This window comes from Mesoplodon bidens (assembly GCF_964165515.1).
Source record: "Mesoplodon bidens genome assembly, chromosome: 8".
In the NCBI taxonomy this organism is placed as follows: domain Eukaryota; kingdom Metazoa; phylum Chordata; class Mammalia; order Artiodactyla; family Ziphiidae; genus Mesoplodon; species Mesoplodon bidens.
Genome location: NC_138165.1, coordinates 27016415 through 27035141, shown reverse-complemented (window position 1 = coordinate 27035141; position 18727 = coordinate 27016415). Strand labels below are relative to the sequence as shown.

The following is an 18727-nucleotide window of genomic DNA, read 5'->3' as shown; positions in this document are numbered from 1 at the left end:
TTTATATCTCTGTTTCCTGGTGGTTGGAAACCGTGGCCGGGAGTTGAGGGACACTCGCCTTTACCGGAGTCCGCAGTTCCTGCCTTGTGGCGCCACCTGGTGGAAGTGTTCGTGATTGCGGTGGGCCCAGTAGACGGTCTAATCATGCCGAGGCGCCAGCCTCTGAAACCCCCCAAAAGAACAAAATAGTAATTAAAAGCCACAAAATTGTGCTAGTGCGCGCCATCTGAAGCACCCCGTTCTAAAGACATAACACGTCGCTGAAAGAACTTGTTACAACAACTGCCTAATGGAAAACAAGTTAATACTTTGAAAAATATCTTTGGTTTTCTTCCTCAGAAAAAGCAAGTGTGTAATTAAAACTGCAGCATCCACATAGCTCACTCTCTGCGGAATAGTGAGGAACGTAATCCGCCTGGATTTAGTTTGCAGCCTTCCTCTTGGTTACAGAAGGCCCCTAGATGGAGAAGCGGGAGCTGGTTTAGAAAGCTCCGGGAGGTGGGTCTCCGCCACAGGCCGCATTGCCTCATCAGTGCATTGCGCTCAGCCTGCTGCTTTGTGGACCCCAGTCTCAAACTTAACCTCTTGATATGTAATCAAGATTGCTTTTTGGTGTCCTGACACCAAGTTACAAATCTTTCTGTCACCACAGTGGTAGCTGTTTTGACCTAAGGTAAAAACTTGTTTTCCTATTGAAAACGAAATATAAAAGATCTAATTTCCATAACCTTGCCGTCTCTCTGCTCCTTTGTTCCCACCCCAAGCATGTACTCCAGACTTTTTCATGGTGGCAAATGTGTTTAATTTTATTAACTGTGAGAACCTGCATTAATGGCCTGAAGTCCAGGTCAGTTAGATCTGGAAAATAGCATCTTCCTGGAAGGAAATATGACCCCAGTTCCCCTTTAACTGCAAAACAAGGGACTTGTTTGTATGTGGGAGAAAAGACCGGAGGCAATGAGCAAAGAAAGAGAGGGAGAGAGAGGCAGAATTTACAATTGCATTTGGAGAATCAAGTAAAGACCTGAGATGTTAATTCTGATAATCTGGGCACAAATCTGGGTTTGCCTAAATTATCAGATCACAATATCCAAACGATTTCCTCACTTTGGTCTAAAGTCAGGGAGACAGTACTGTAGAGAACTGACACTCTTGTCCACAGTTCAGAGTAGGGGGATGCCTCTCCACAGTGATTTGAGAGGAGTTTAGGGGGGGCTCAGACCGAGTTTGGGGTAATAGACATGCCTCCTTGCAGCCAAAATTCCTCCTCCACCTCAGGGCACCCTCCTTCCCCTTTTCTGCTTTCAGTTTTCTAGAGAAGGATGGGGGAAGGAAGGGGGCTCAGTGTCTCTGCTCTGCTCTTCTATGTTCCAGTACGGTCGCTGAGACCTTCCTGTTTTGGATCCCATGCCCACCAGCTTGTCGCGACAGCCCTTTATCTGTCTCCTCCCTTGGGAGCCTCGTGACAAGCCTTGCAGGCAAGGACAGAATCATAGTTCCCATTGTACACATGAACAGTGAGGCTCCAGGGCAGAAACGACTTCCTCTGAGTTAGGTACCCCTCCTTTCTCTGTTGCCATAGTGTAAACCACAGGGTACTTACCGTAAGCCTTGGTCGAACAGCTGCCAACCTCTGGCAGACAGCGAGCGGCTCTGGAGAACAGGTCTGCTGCGCCTTGCTTTCAGGCCTCTGCCCCACCGCTGGCCTGGGTCAGGCGTTTAGGGCTTCCCCTGGCTCTGCGCACAGCCTCTGCCCGACCACTGGGCGTCCTCCATTACACAGAAAGCGGGCGCCGAGGGGTGCCGGGATGGGGGGGGTGGGGGAAGAGGATGACCCCTGCCGGTAGGGGGGGCGGGGTGGGCGCCGAAGTGCCGTTTGTGCGCAGCCGGGACAGGCTCATTCTCACTCGCCTACGTCACTCGGGGTCACACGCGCTGCTGCTGGACTGCCCCCTGTTCCCACTCTGCACTCTGCTGTCGAGGGTCCCAGGCAGCTAGTCTCGCTTACCATGCCACGTACTGTGCCAGGTGCTGGGAGTTCCTGTTCTCCAGTACCTTACAGTCTCGTGGAAAAAGCAGATACATTGCGACAACTAATACAGTAGTAACGGCCAGCTTTTACTTCTTGAGCGTTTCCTTAAGTCCAGGAGTTCTGACAAGCACTGACCCCTGGGAACCATCCTATGTGGTGGGTTCACAATTATCCACATCGAGGAAACCAAGGCTTACAGAGACTGATTTTTTTTTCTTTCTTTTTTTCTTTTTTTTGCTTCAGGACACGCAGCAGCGTCAGGACTCGAACGCAGGTCTGGGCCACAGAGGCAAGGCCGCTGCTGCCGGGGTCCGGTTTCAGGCCTGGGGGTCACGGGAGATCGCCGCGGCACACCCACTTCTCCCGGGCCAGGGGCTCCGAGGCAGAGGGACGGCTTAGGAAGGGGCCCTGCGGCCCCAGGAGCAGACTGGAAGGAGAGGCTTCTCCGGGAGACTAGCCTGCGCGGGCACGGCTCGCGACCCGGGATGATCCCGGAACAGACTCGAGGGTCACTGTTTGGCGCGGGGAAGGCGGGCGCCCCCTCCCGCTCCGCCCGCGAACCGCAGCTCCGCGCAGGTGTTTTGTCCCCGCTGAGTTGCCGCACCTTCGCTCCCTGCTCGAGTGAGCCCAAAAGGGCTTGGCGAGAGTGAGCCGACGGTCAGCGTTCACAGCCCCGAACCTTCCGCGGGTGAGTCATGGCGCTGGGTGGGCAGTTCAACATGCTTCTAGAACTTTCAGACCAATTTCCCCGACTACCTTCTAGGTCTTCCTGACCCAGAACCAGGCCCATTTCGCTTTACTGCCTCTTCAGTGGTTGAAGGAAAGAGAGCGAAAGCGGGGTTTCCTGACCCGCCAGGGCGCCCAGACTGGGGCGAAGGGTCCCCCGGGTTCTGAGGCGCTGCGCAGGGCCTCAGTGTCCAGCTGGGGCTCGCAAGGCCGGAGACTAGGCAAGGCGGACAAGCTTCAGTGAGCGAGAGGGACGCGTTCTCTTTCCGCGGCTAAAAGCTTCAGAGCTCAGTGTCGGATCAGGCGGGCCAGGAACGCCGATGGAGTAAGTTACGCCCCCGCCCCCCCCCCAGCTCCGAACACTGGGACCTTCACTTTGCACTTTCAGTTGCACCCACGTGGGGTGATAAGAGGTGTGCAAACAAATGGGTCTCAACAAGGTTTATTCTTGAACCTGAAAGAAAACAATCTCCGCCTCTTTCCCTAGGCACCGCATGGGCGGACGCCGCAGGCAACGTTTGCGTCGGGCGAGCTCAGGTGCCTGCGGGGCGGGCGGGGAGAGCTGCGTTCATTCTGGAACCTCCTGCCCTCTGCGTGCCCAGCCACGGTTGACTGCTGCCTGTCAGGTTGAAGGGTAACTCCTCCCATAAGAGGGGCGGAGGTGAAGCCCTGTGCGGACGCCCAAACTCGATGGTCACCCCCTGAGGCTCATGGTGCTGGGTTGTCAGTTATAGCATACTTCTGGAACTTTCAGAGCCAATTTCGCCTTGTGCCTTACAGGTCTTAGACTCTAGTCAGGTCCATTTCACTTTATTGTCTATTCAGTGGTTGAAGCAACCCGCCCCCCAGTACCAAACGGGAAAAGAACTTGGAAGGAACCGTTTGAAACTCAGAGTACCGTTTTGGGTACACGGATTCCTTTCTCTCCACCCCCGACCCTTCCGCATCACACACTAAAGAGCTGTGCCACCTCCTATGGATGTGCTGACTCCTGGGCTCGGGAGCCAGACTTTTCTGGGTTGAACCGCTGCTCTTACTGTGTGACCTTGAGAAAAAGACTTAATTTTTCTGTGCTTCGTTGTTTTTGCATCTGTAGAATGCGGGTAATAATAATACCTTCCTGGAGGGAGTGGCAAAGTAGGTGAAGAGGATTAAGAGGTACAAACTACTACTATGTATAAAATAAATGTTAACAATGATATAATGGGGCTTCCCTGGTGGCGCAGTGGTTGAGAGTCCGCCTGCCGATGCAGGGGACACGGGTTCGTGCCCCGGTCTGGGAAGATCCCACATGCTGCGGAGCGGCTGGGCCCGTGAGCCATGGCTGCTGAACCTGCGTGTGTGGAGCCTGTGCTCCGCAATGGGAGAGGCCACAACAGTGAGAGGCCCGCTTACTGCAAAAACCAAACAAACAAACAAAAAACAATGATGTAATGTACAATGATGTAATGTACAGCACTGGGAATATAGTCAATATTTTATGATAACTTTATATGGAGTATAAGCTATAAAAATACTGAATCATTATGTTGTACACCTGAAATTAATATTGTAAGTCAACTCTACTTAAATCAAAAACAAAAACAAGCAAACAAACAAAAACCCCAATACCTTCCTCCTGGGATTATTGTGTGGGAACATATCACCACGTGTTTTCTTGTCTGCTGCCCTGTTTATCTGGAGAACTGGGCATTCTCTGGCCTAGGCTCTGCAGGTTCTAAAAGGCCAAGGCGAGGGTGTTGCCCCATTTTCTTCTCCAGTGCGTAAGGATGCTTTCTCCAGGTGGCAGGCTGAGAGCAGAGAAGGCCTGCTAACTCCAGCGGACCAGAGTAGGCTGGGGATATGGGCGTTGGCCTCCCAGTCGCAGTGCAGGGCCCATGTGCCTTAAGAAGAGGTCAGGAGCTGGGACGTGGGGAGTGCAGGGCTGCCTGCAGCACTGAATTTAGGAAAGGCTCTCAGGCTACTTACTACCTAACTCATGTAGCATTGCACTATCCTCATTTAGTCCCCTGGGCAGAGTCCCTCTATGCTGAGCCTTAGGTAGTTTCCCTGTGTGGCATGCCCGGGCTGCTTCTACACCTCTCTGAAACCATAGAGGTGGATGAAGAGGAGCCCTGCAAGTTATTCATAGGGAACTGACTATAGCTATGTCCAGCTTCTTGCATCCTTTTTTAGATAAAAGGAAACGTTGTTATTGTTAACAGATTACAAAGTAATTTGTCAGAGAATCAAATAGTATTAGAAATATATTGGAGTGGTTAAAAGTATAGGCTCTGGGCTCAATTCCTAGCTTGGCCATTTGCAAGCTGTGTGACCTTGGGAAAATTACTTAACTTCTCTGTGCCTCAATTTAGTGTTTAATCAGAATAAAACTTCATCATTTGGACTAGTAATGGAAAATTGTGGAATAGAACAAGTGCTGTCTCCCCACATCTGATCTTTTGGGGAACACAGCTAGACCGCCATTTCCACCAAACCCTTGCACTTAGGTTAATGATGTGATTCAGTTCTAGGCTATGAGTGGAACAGAGTGGGAGTCACGAGTACCACTCCTGAGATGGGCCATTTAAGACAGAGTTGAGACTCTTTCCTGCCCTTCTTCCACTGGCTGGAACCAGAGTCAACTTAGACTTTGCACACTGTCACTTCCACGGCATTCTGTTGGCCAAAGCAAGTCATAACGCCAGTCCAGAGTCAAAAGGGGAAGTAGACTTAAGATGACCAACTCATCTTGGTTTGCCCATGACTTTCCTGGCTTTAGCACTTTAAGTTCTGTGTCCCAGGAACCCCCTCAGTCTGGGGTAAATTGGGATGGCTGGTCACTCTAAGTAGACTCCACCTCTTTGTGGGAAGAGCTACAAAGTCACATTGCAAAGTGCATAGTTATAGGGAGGGATGAAGAAATGGGACATTTTTTACAGTCAGTCTACTACAATGCCTATGAGGTTTCCAAGTAGAGTATCAGGTATCATTTGACTCTTATTTATTTATTTGGCTGTGTCGGGTCTTAGTTGCGGCACGCGGGATCTTCGTTGTGGCACGTGGGATCTCTTCCTTGCGGCACACGGTCTTCTCTCTAGTTGTGGCGTGCAGGCTTTAGAGCACGCAGGCTTAGTTACCCTGCGGCATGTGGGATCTTAGTCCCCCGACCAGGAATCAAACCCGCGTCCCCTGCATTGGAAGGTGGATTCTTAACCACTGGACTACCGGGAAGTCCTTCATTTGACTCATAAGAAAGGTCTGGTCTGGAAATAAATTTGGGGTGTGTGTGTGTGTGTGTGTATGTGTGTGAGATTATCTAATATTTATTGAGCAACTGAATGACAGATACTACTATAGTAAACTTTTAAAAATAAAAATAATATCTTCAAACTATTTAGTTTTAATCCTTACAAATTAAATAGGAAAATACATACTGTTTATCTCCATTTTACAAATGGAAATAGGAGTTTAAAGTATTGTTTCTTGAGATAAAAGGAGAGCAAGATAAAAGGAAACTGATGGTGAGGGATGGAGATAACAAATCTAGCAAATCTACCAAAAGCTGATATATGGTTCCCAAATACAGCAATTTGAGGCTAATTAGCATAGGGGGAATGTCTTGACACACCTTGATTAGGTTCTGATGGACCTGGTAAATTATTGTTATTATTATTTTTTATACATCTATTGGAGTATAATTGCTTTACAATGTTGTGTTAGTTTCTGCTGTATAACAAAGTGCATCAGCTATATGTATACATATATCCCCATATCCCCTCCCTCTTGAGCCTCCCTCCCTCCCTCCCTATCCCACCTCTCTAGGTGGTCACAAAGCACCGAGCTGATCTCCCTGTGCTATGCAGCTGCTTCCCACTAGCTGTCTATTTTGCATTTGGTAGTGTATATATGTCCATGCCACTCTCTCACTTCGTCCTAGCCTCCCCTAACCCCCCTCAAGTCCGTTCTCTACGTCTGTGTCTTTATTCCTGCCCTGACACTAGGTCCATCAGTACCATTTTCTAGATTCCACATGTATGCGTTAGCATACGATATTTGTTTTTCTCTTTCTGACTTACTTCACTCTGTATGACAGACTCTAGGCCCATCCACCTCACTACAAATAACTCAATTTTGTTCATTTTTATGGCTGAGTAATTTTCCATTGTATATAGGTGCCACATCTTCTTTATCCATTCATCTGTCGATGGACGCTTAGGTTGCTTCCATGTCCTGGCTGTTGTAAATAGTGCTGCAATGAACATTGTATTACATGACTCTTTTTTTTTTTGTAAAAATAACAAATTATTTACTGCTTTATAATGTTAAAGTATTTCACCAAGACAAGTTGCAGTCAAATTAATGTGATCATGGAAAATGAAATACATAAAGATGTATTTATACAAGTGTAGACTAAATATTTTCCATAGAGACTCTTTTTGAATTATGGTTTTCTCAAGGTATATGCCCACTAGTGGGATTGCTGTGTCATATGGTAGTTTTATTATTAGTTTTTTAAGTAATCTCCATACTGTCCTCCATAGTGGCTGTATCAATTTTCATTCCCACCAACAGTGCAGGAGGGTTCACTTTTCTCCACACCCTCTCCAGCATTTATTGTTTGTAGATTTTTGATGATGGCCATTCTGACTGGTGTAAGGTGATAATCTCATTGTGGTTTTTTTGATTTGCATTTCTCTAATGATTAGTGATGTTGAGCATCTTTTCATCTGTTTGTTGGCAATCTGTATGTCTTCTTTGGAGAAATGTCTGTTTAGGTCTTCTGCCCATTTTTGGATTAGGTTGTTTGTTTTTTGCTATTGAGCTGCATGAGCTGCTTGTATATTTTGGAGATTAATCCTTTGTCTGTTGCTTCGTTTGCAAGCAACATTGCATATTTTCTCTCATTCTTTTTTTTTTTTTTTTTTTTTTGCGGTACGCGGGCCTCTCACTGTTGTGGCCTCTCCCGTTGCGGAGCACAGGCTCCAGATGCGCAGGCTCAGTGGCCGTGGCTCACGGGCCCAGCCGCTCCATGGCATGTGGGATCTTCCCGGACCAGGGCATGAACCCGTGTCCCCTGCATTGGCAGGCGGACTCTCAACCACTGCGCCACCAGGGAAGCCCTTCTCTCATTCTTGGGTTGTCTTTTCATCTTGTTTATGGTTTCCTTTGCTGTGCAAAAGCTTTTAAGTTTCATTAGGTCCCATTTGTTTATTTTTGTTTCTATTTCCATTTCTCTAGGAGGTGGGTCAAAGAGGATCTTGCTGTGATTTATGTCATAGAGTGTTCTGCCTATGTTTTCCTCTAAGAGTTTTACAGTGTCTGGCCTTACATTTAGGATTTGGTAAATTATTAATATTTAGAATAGTAAGCCTTGAGTAATTCAGAAAAAGTTGAAATATATTCACATGTATTTCTACTTTAATTTCGTTTTGGTCAGAGAACATACTCTGAAGGATTCTCATCTTTTGAAATGTAATGAGACTTGTTTTATGGCCCATATACGGTCTGATTCAGTGACTGTAATAAGTGTGTTTGAAAAGAACCTATATTCTGTAGTTGTTGGATATAATGTTCTAAAATGTCAATTAAGTCAAGGTGATTGATAGTATTGTTGAGAATTTCTGTTTTTACTGTTTTTGTTTGTTGCCTTCTATCAATTGCCGAGAGAAAAGTATTAAGGTATTCAATAATGATTGTGTTAGTTTTTCCCTTTAATTCTGCCAACTTTTTCTTTATGTATCTTGAACTTTGTTATTAGGCACATACATATTTATGTCTTCCTAATTAATTAGATCTCTTACAATTGTGAAATGTCTCACTATTTCTCTGGTAATACTCCATCTTGAAGACTACTTTATATAATAATTATATAGCTAATCCTGCTTACTGTTTACAGGGTTTTTTTTTAAACATCTTTTTTTTAACCTATATATCTCTGTATTTAAAGTGTCATATTAGTGAGAGTCCAACTGGGGGACAGAAACTACAGTAATTTGAACCAGAAAAGTTTAATATAAAGAATTATTAAGTAAAAGAGGGGATTGGAATAATGAGGGCTTGATTAGTAAAAAGCCAAAAAAAAAATCTCAAGAATATAAGAAGAGCAGATATAAGTAGCACCCCTATTTCTAAGGCTGAGGTAGGGTGCCCAAGGAAGGGTCTCTCCCTCCACCTCCCTCTTGCCAAAGCTGATGCAAAGCTCCACCTTGTTGGAGAGGGTTGGGCCATAGCTCGCAGTATGGCAGAGAAGTCAATGTGGTGCCACATCAACAAATCTTGCTGGAAATCCACCTTCTGGAACGTGCCAGAAACTTGCCCTCTAGGATGCTGAGGAAAGTTGTTCACACAGAGGTGGTTTCTGCTGTGAGACTGCCCAAGGGGTTCTGGAGAATCTGCTGGATGCTGGGTGCTGCTGACCATTGTGCACTTAGGAGTTGGGCACTAGAGAAGCTAACAGTGTTGTAGGTGTCTGGTGAGAGAGCACTCTGAAGCCAGCAAAGAAAATCTTTTCTTCCTGCAATGTATCTCCAGTGGTCACCACTGACAAAGCTTAATATTGTGGCAGGTGGCAAAGGGAAAATATTTAGATTCCTAACTCCATTTTTACAGAGCCTGAAAAGAAAGATGAATTTGGGGCTGAGAGGCAAAATACTGATAATTGGCACGAGTGTGTCTCTTGAAAGCATGTAGTTGGGTCTTGCTTTTCTACTGAGTCTGATAATCTCTGCTTTTTAATTGGAATGTTTGGTCCATTGACATTTACTGTAAATCATTGGTAAATTTGGATTTGGGTCTACCATTTTACTATTTGTTTTCTATTGGTTCTACTGGGTTTTTTTTGTTTTGTTTTGTTTTTGTTGTTTCTTTGTTCCTTCCTCACTGTTTTCTCTTAAGTCAATTAGGTTTTTTTAGAATTCCATTTTATTTTCTCTATTTTTTAGTTATTCTTCTTTGCATTTTTGTTTTGAATGGTTGCTCTAGTGATTACAGTATACATCCTTAAAGTTTTCTTAGAGTCTACTTAGAGTTTTGGTTCCATTTAATGCAAAATATAAAAATTTTGCAACCATACAGTTTCACTTACCCCCAATTCTTTATGCCAGAGGTCAACAAACCGTGACATTTGGGCCAAATCTTGCCCTGTACCTGCTTTTTTTTAATTGCAACACAACTATACCCATTTATTTTTGTATTGTCTGTGGATGCTTTTATGTTATGATGGCAGAGTTGAGTAGTTGCAACAGAGACCATATATCAATAGCTTACAGAGTCTAAAATATTTCCCATCTGGCCCCTTACAGAAAAAGTTTGTTGACTCCAGTTTATGCTACGGTTGTCATATGTATTAATATAAGTATGCTAAAAATACCACAATATTATAATTTGCTTTATATGGTCATATGTATTTAAATATATTAAGAGAAGAAAGATTGTCTTTTATATTTTTCTACATTTTTACTACTTCTGGTCATCTTTATTTCTCCCTGAAGATCTGAATTTCCATCTGGTATCATTTCTTTTCAGCCTGAATTTCTTCCTTTAGCATTTCTTATAGTGTACTTCTGTTGGTGATGAATTCTTTTAGTTGTCATTTATCTGAAAACATGTTTATTTTGCTTTCACTGTTTTTTTTAAATTAATTTTTGGCTGCATTGGGTGTTTGTTGCTGCATGCAGGCCTTTTCCAGTTGTGGTGAGCGGGGGCTACTCTTCATTGCAGTGTGTGGGTTTCTTATTGCAGTGGCTTGTCTTGTTGTGAAGCATGGGCTCTAGGAGCGTGGGCTTCAGTAGTTGTGGCATGCTGGCTCAGTAGTTGTGGCTTGCGGACTCTAGAGTGCAGGCTCAGTAGTTGTGGTGCATGGGCTTAGTTGCTCCGCGGCTTGTGGGATCTTCCTGGACGAGGGCTCAAACCCGTGTCCCCTGCATTGGCAGGCAGATTCTTAACCACTGTGCCACCAGGGAAATCCCTGCTTTCATTGTTGAAGGATATTTTCACTGGAGGTAGAATTTCAAGTTGAAACTTTTTTATTCTTTAAATGCTTTAAAGATGTTGCATCACTGTCTTATGGCCTTCATTGTTTCAGATGAGAAGTTGGATAGTAAAGGTATCATTGTAGTAATGAGCTGTTTTTCTCTGGCTGCTTTAAATATTCTTCTCTTTATCTTTGATTTTCAGCAGTTTAACTGTGATATACATAGATGTGTTTTTCATTTCTTCTGCTTGGGTTTTGCTGGGCTTCTTGAATTTGTAAATTTATATCTTTCACCAAGTTAGGAGACTGTTTGGGCACTATTTCTTGACATTTTGGAGGGCTTCTTCTCTCTTCTTGATAATTTTGGGGTTCAAGTTATATGTATGTTAGATTGCTTGATATTGTCCTATAGGTCTCTGGTACTCTTCCATTTTTTTTTTCCTTTGTGTTTTTCAAACTGAATAATTTCTAGTTCTGACTTTCTTCTACCATCTCAATCTGTCCAGTAAGTGCAGTTTTAATTTCATATACATATTTTTTTCAATTCTAGGATTTCCATTTGGTTCTTTTTTATAGTTTTTATTTTTTGCTTAGGTTCTCTATTTGTTCATTCATTATGTGCACATTTTCTTTTATAGCTTTGAACATATTTATAATAGTTCCTTTAAATTCCTTGCATGCTAATTCCAACATCTGGGTCATTTTAGTGTTGGTCTTTAATGATTGCAACTCATTATTGGTTGTGAAATAAAATTAGAAAGTTGTGCCTATCATTAAATGATCAAAAAAGAATGAAAATAGCAATGTGCATAGTGAGCACCTTATTTTGTGAAAAAATTATTTATATATGTATATATAAACACATATGTGTTCTTAGTTGCTATGTAAAATGTATTTGTTATTGTGGTTATGGTAAAAAATGTTTGAAAGCCACCAGCCAGAAGACAGATATGTAATGGGATCTGTTTCAGAAGAAAGACCTCAAGTTCTTAGAACCAGAGCTTTCCTGAGGGAAACAAATGTATGTATAGATCTGGTGAGCTCTTTTATTTCAAAGGAGTAAAAAGAGAAGGTAGAAGTACTTGATTGGTATTTGCTAAAATTTGGCTCTCTGTATTAGGATCTCTAGGACTCTTGTTAAAAAATTAAAATGGTGCTTTCTAGATCTGGCTCAGAGGTTCCCAGGGAAGAGCAGGAGAAATCTGCTTTTAACAAGTTCCCTCAGGTGACCCTTAGTGAAAGGAAAATCTGAGAACAGAGGTTTACACTAGAGCTTAGCATGTGTGAAAGAAATGATAATAATGGCCACCATTCATTGAGCTTTGACTTGATAACTGAAGCCAGAGAGGCTAAGTAATCCATCTGAGATCACACACCTTGGAAGTGATGGACCTGGGATGCCAATGAGGATTATCTGACCTTAAACCCTAGCTCTGAACCACTGAGTGGAGTGGGGTCTAAGATACCAAGTCTGCAGAGAGGCAGGGAAGTCAGTTGCCCTAAGCAGTGGTTTGGTGGGGCTCTACTGTGTTAGCTGTGTGACCTCAGATTCCACAAGTTCTTTGGGCTTTGATTTTCTTCTCTGTAAAATGAGGGTCTAATGACACTTCCCCCTCAGGTTTTGGAGGGGTGTGGGCTGTATTACATGGTGGATGAGTGCTATAGGTCTCTGTGTTCTGTCTTTTTATCACACTCTTCCCTTTCCTCAAAAAAGCAAAGTAATGAAGGGAGTGTGAAGGAGAACATGGGTCCTTTTGCAAACGTGGGGAGAGAGGACCTCACAGGCTCGGAGGAATGGAGGCCAGCTCTGGGAATGCAGGTCAGCCTCCTGCAGTTGGCAGGCAAGGACAGGAGAATGCAAAGGGCCTGCTTGGGCCTGGAAAGGGCTTCTGGGATGAGCTACAGATGACCTTTCTAAGATTTCCCTGTTCCAGTGGTCTTCATGACATCAGGGCAGTCTGCTTTTGACTTGATTAAAGTGTATTTCCAAAGCTAGGGACTCCATTTCCTCACTGGGGTATTTTGAAGATTTGTGTTTTAAAGTACATCAGTTGTTTCAAGTGAAAAGTGTTGTAGAAGGAGGGCAAAGAATCATTTGATTATCTAATTTTCATGTTTACATAGCGTTTGTTTTAAAGTAGTAAGAATCTAAATTCCAAATGTGGTTACAAAATCAGCCTCCACTTAAACCGGTAAGTGCATTTTAATGAAGCTTAATTTAAAAGCATGTATTTGCATATTGAAATTTGCTTGAGTCAACTTGTAGAGTGTGATCTCCAGAGCACTGGTTTTCTAGTGTTCTGAGAATGTGGGAATTCTTTCAAATTACTTTTCATGGCCTGGAAATGTTAGCTCAATTGGTATAAGGGTTAGTAAAATGGAGAAGGTTCAAATTAAATTATGGTATAAGTTACAATACAGTACTTTTCCAAGTCATTCTTAGAATACTCTTGGAATTCTTTAGAACCCAAATGTCATATTTTGGAATAGTTTGTTAACTTTATTCTACAGCTCATCTGTATTTAAGTCAACAGGCATGAGAACTTAACATATGAGAATTTGCCAAGTCAGAAATAGATGGCTTCCATTTTCTACTGATACCTTCATCCAAAAGTCAAAGTGTATTAATACACTTATTAAAAGTTTAACAATTTCAGAGGGACTACTATAGTTATATAAAGTGAGGCTGATTTGTTTTTTCTAAACCTTTATTAATTGTGAAAGATAACACACAGAGAAAAGGTACATAAAACACAAAGTATGATGAATAATTACAAAATAAATATAATTAGAAAAAAACACAAAAGCACCACCCAGATCAAAAAATAGAACATTGCTGTTATCCCCAGAACTGCTTCTCATGTGTCCCATCCAGATCACCTCTTTCTCAACCTTCCCCTACACCCCAGGTAACCATTATCCTGACTTTTATGGTAACCACTTCCTTGCTTTTTAAAGTTTTGCCTATTTTTGAGCTCTATACCTAGATGGACTAATACTAAGAAACACCAACTTGGCTACCTAGCCTGCCCACATCTGTGTGAACCTGGCTGGGTAACACAATTCCCATAGCTAATCAACCTCACTATGAGGCTTTGTTTTCCTAATATCAGTCCAAGAAAAGTCGTGGTCTTTTTGGCTTTAAATGACCTGCCCTATTTCTTGTCCCCCCAGTTTCATCTTCCAGAGCCTCTACTCTGTGCTGGATTAAGTTCTTCAGTTGGGCAGTACTTTTTTTCTACTCAGTACTCAGTCTTTACCAAGAGATGAAATTATTATTTTTTCTTTAACACTACAGAAAGTTTTCTTTGGTATATGTCTTTTTTGCTCAACTTTATAAGATTCATCCCTGTTGTAGGTGTAGCTGTTGTTTGCTCATGTTTACTGCTGTATCATATTCCATTATGATTATGTATATAATAATTTATCCATTCTATTATTGATGGACATGGGGTTGACTTCATTGTCATTAAGAATTTCTTGTGCTTGTCTCCTGGTACAAATATATATGCATTTTTGTTGGATATGTACCAAGGAATGGAATAGAGGGATCATAGGATATATGTATCTTATACTTTAGTAAATAATTCCAAACTACTTTTCAAAGTTGTTGTGGTGGGCATTTGTGCAATATAGTTTTTTTTAAAATGTGGTCAGTATAGAAAAATAAATGGTAAAATAAGTCATTCTTCAATATGCATCTGTTAAATTTTGTCATTAAAAACGGTCTATGAAAAAAAACAAAAACAAAAAAACAGTCTATGAGATCAGTATAGGTGAGCTCACGTTCAAGTAAAGTGGTCCACTTTCATGATCATTCCTGTTCCGGGCACTTCTGGATACCCCTAATAACATGGTGGCCCTCCAAGGGAGACTAGTATACTTGTAGATTGGTAAGACACTAGTAGCTACCCAGGTGGGCATCTTGGAGTAGGTAGGACAAGATAGATCTAAGGGTTCTTTTCACAGGTCCTGTGTTCCACCCAAAGCAAGAGTCCCCTTTGGGGGCAGCTTTTTTTTTTTTTTTTTTTTTGCGGTACGCGGGCCTCTCACTGCTGTGGCCTCTCCCGTTGCGGAGCACAGGCTCCGGACGCGCAGGCTCAGCGGCCATGGCTCACGGGCCCAGCCGCTCCGCGGCATGTGGGATCTTCCCAGACTGGGGCACGAACCCGTGTCCCCTGCATCGGCAGGCGGACTCTCAACCACTGCGCCACCAGGGAAGCCCCTAGGGGGCAGCTTTTTTTAATAGCTGCTTTCTGCAGAGTTGTAATCCCTCCTGGGATATGCTTTTTGCTCTAAGTGTATTCTCTTACCATCTGATGTTCTGGTTACAAGGGGGCGCCTTGTTTCAGTTCCCTGCTGAAAAATTATATGGCTTTTTGAGTTGCAAATGGCTAAATCAAGAATGAGTTAGGGAAGTGGTTTATCACTTTTTTTTTTAACATGACAACCTATTAAATGTTTTTTTTATTGTGGACTTTTCTAAACATACACAAATGTATAAAGAATGGTGTCTCATGTATCCACCTCCAAGCTTTGATAATTATCATTTTATGGCCAATCTTGCTTACATCTGTCTTACTCCTCTTCCCACTGGATTATTTGGAAGGAAGTCCAACATATTAAATGATTTTATCCATAAATACTTTAGCCTGTATCCCTAAAAGGTAAGGATTGTTTAAAAAAACACAACCACAATACCATTATTACACTTAAATAAAAGTAACAATTCTTTAATATCATCAAATATCTTCTCAGGATCCAAATTTCCCCAGTTGTCTCATGAGTGCTTTGTTATGGTTGGTTTGTTAGAATCAGGGTCTTATGAGGTAGACACATTGCATTTGGTTTCTAGGTCTTCTAAGTCTCTTATTTCCTGTTTTCTTTGCCCTCTTTCTTTTCTTGCCACTGACTTGTTGATTAAACTGCGTCGTTTGTCCAGCAGAGTTTTTCTATCTTAGATATTTATAATTTTATTCCTGTGGAGATGCAAATTTTATTTCTGTGGTGATAAAAGCCACTTTAACCGTATAACAGTAGTTGTAATTTTAGTATCTTTTAAGAAAATGCATATTGATAAAAGGCTACTAAAAATTCAGTAACCCTTTCAAATTAATTTGCTTTTTTCATGCATGGGCAAAACAGTTGAAAAATTGTAAATCAGTGAGTTCTCAAACTTTGTGGTCAGGACTCCTTTACTACTGAGGAGCCATAATAAAAGTCTCTTGTTTGTTTATTGATATCTGTTGTATTAGAAATTAAAACTGAACAATTAAAATATTTATTTGTTAATTCATTTTTACAAATAATAAATCTGTTAGATGTTAACAAATAATACATTTGTGAGAAAAATGACAGTGTTTTCTAAAACAAAAAAAATTAGAAAGAAGAGTGATATTGTTTTACATCTTTATAAACCTCTTTAATGTCTTGCTTGATAGAAGCCAGTTGGATTCTTATATCTACTTTGGCATTCAGTCTGTTACAATATTACACACGGAGTTGCCTCTGGAAATTTTGCTGTATATTTTTGAGAGATTGACAGTGAAAAGGGCAAATAAAGTGTTAGTTTTATTATGAAAACAATTTTGACCTCATGGAGCCTCTGAAAGTGTCTAGGGACCCCCGTGGGTTCCTGGACCACACTCTGAGAATTGCTGTAGAATATTGATGTGTGGAAGACATTATTATCATTAGTAGTATGTAGACGATGCTTGGGGAAGGTGTGTATTTGAGCATCCCTTGCAAATACTTCTCAGCTCCCCCTGTCTCCCAGATCTCTACGATTTCTTTCTCCTTGCCCCAAGTTTGTTCTATAGATGTGGTAATGGCATTTTAATTATGTTCTATGTTCTTTTAACAAAGTGTTTACAATCTCTCCACACACTACCCACCCCTCAATTCCATAGCAAGCTCCATAATTTTTTCCTGAGAGTGCAAATGAAGTAGTGGAGCAGAAACGTACAAATGTGGAAGAAGCTGGAAAGGTGGGTTCTAGTCCCAGGCCTGTTTCCAGAGAGCTGGGTGACCTTGGGCAAGCCATTTACCCTCACTGAGCCTCTGTTGCTTTAGCTATAAAATATAGGAGTTGGAACAGGTTATTTTAAGGTGTTTTCTGGGTCCCAAATCCAATAAATGCTACTATGGCTCATAAGTAAGTAAGTCCATCCTGAAGTTTCCTTTAGCTCAGGGATGTAACATTGGCCTAATACACAGAGGAACCCACAGCAACATGAGAAAAGGGGATTAGGACCCTATTTGTTGAGTCAAGAGGGAGAGCGAGAACTGAATACGCTGAGACAGACTCAGAATGGAAGAGTAACAAGGTGTAGGAGTTCCTTGTTAAGGAGTTTTGCAAGATTTCCCACACCAAGAGGTATCCTCAGAAAAAGAAATAAAGCCCAGCATTTTTTTTCTCCTAAGATCTTTACAGCCTTCTAAACTTCATTCCCTAAGGAAAAGTGTCAGTAAACTACAGCCTGGAAACTAAGAATGGTTTTTACACTTTCACATGGTTGAAAAAAAATAAAAAGATGAATACTATCTTGCGACATGTGAAAATTATGTAAAATCCAAATTTCAGTGCCCATCAGTAAAGTTTCATCGGACACAGTCATGCTCATTCATTTATGTAGTCTATGGCTGCTTTGTGCTATAATGGCAGAGTTGGGATGATATGACAAATACAGTAGAGCTTGCAAATATTTATTATCTGGCCATTTCCAGAAGTTTGCAGGCCCCTGCCCTAATGCAAACCTAATTTGCATTTTATGGCTCTCTTTCAAAGGCTGACCACAGTCAACAAACACTTCTAAACACACATTCACATGCCTTCTCTGACTTAATTTGGTTCAACTTTTGTATTCTCTTAGGTTTCTAATGACTTCCGCTTCAAATCTTTCTTTTATATAAAAACTCCACTCTGACACCTTTAATTAGGCATCTCAATCCCTGTTCCAGAATAGTTTGAGGGCTGAAGCAGGTACTCTTCTGTGATCCACCCCTTTCAGGTCTAGCGGAAACCCCCCCATCCTGGCTTCCCCTACAGACTTCCTCACATTCAATACCACCTGCACCCTTTAACTTTCTCCTTCTAAGGCCTCCTTACCTATAGCAATTGTTGAGAGTGGCAGGAGGAAGATGTGATTTTGTGTTTTTGTCTTTAACTAGGGCACAGTTTGCTCAGCTAAGTCACATTTGTAGTTTTGTCACTTCATGGTTTTTGGTGCTCTTTTCCTGCTTCTCAAGGACATAGGCTGAAGTCTGAATGAGCCGGGGAAAGTTAATTCAACAGTTAAAATGAAAAACAAAACAAAATGATCCCTCTTCCTCTCTACCTGGAAATCCTTGGAATTTTTAAAGACACATAGCTACCTATTCTAAAATTATTCCCAGGATTTAATATATAGAGGTTTGATTGAGTGATGGCTTGGAGATGTCAGTGCTGTTTTTTTTTTTAATTTTTATTGACGTATAGTTGAATTACAATGTTGTGTTAATTACTGCTGTACAGCAAAGTGACTCAGTTATACATATAATATACATATATATGTGTGTATGTATATATATACACACATACACATTCGTTTTCATTTCTTTTCCATTATGGTTTATCACAGGATACTGAATATAGTTCCCTGTGCTATACAATAGGACCTTTTTGTTTATCCATTCGTCAGTGCTGTTGAATGAAGATTTTACACCACATCGCACAGGGCCCCAGGGGAAAGGATGGTCAGGAGGCAGAAGGGGCGGGGGACAGGAAACATTGGACCAGAGCCTTTACTGGGGAAAGGCAAGGTAGGGTAGAATGAACAGTTTAGAATTGGCTGGCTTGAATAACTGCATTGGGCCTTGGGACATAGGGGCTGTCTGTAGTTGCCCGGTACCTGGCTCTGGGTTTGATTTAGGGTGGGGGAAACATTGGCTCGGTTGTGTGAGAGTTAGATAAAAAGATAGTTGGGAGTATAGACTGGGAGATTGATTGGTTTGCATATGAAAGGTGTGTTCTTTGG

At 42.2% G+C, this 18727-nt stretch overlaps 1 protein-coding gene across 1 annotated transcript in view; it reads left to right on the top strand.

Annotated features, from left to right (window-relative positions):
• Positions 1 to 18727, top strand: part of LOC308621304 (uncharacterized protein) — a gene marked incomplete at its 5' end in the record, with an annotated part of 55824 nt that overhangs the window by 15756 nt on the left and 21341 nt on the right. Inside the window, one exon of the mRNA XM_081241747.1 lies at positions 2276 to 2720. Coding sequence (XP_081097873.1) covers positions 2276 to 2682 — 407 coding nt within the window. The 3' untranslated portion in view covers positions 2683 to 2720. The remainder of the gene's footprint in view (positions 1 to 2275; positions 2721 to 18727) is intronic.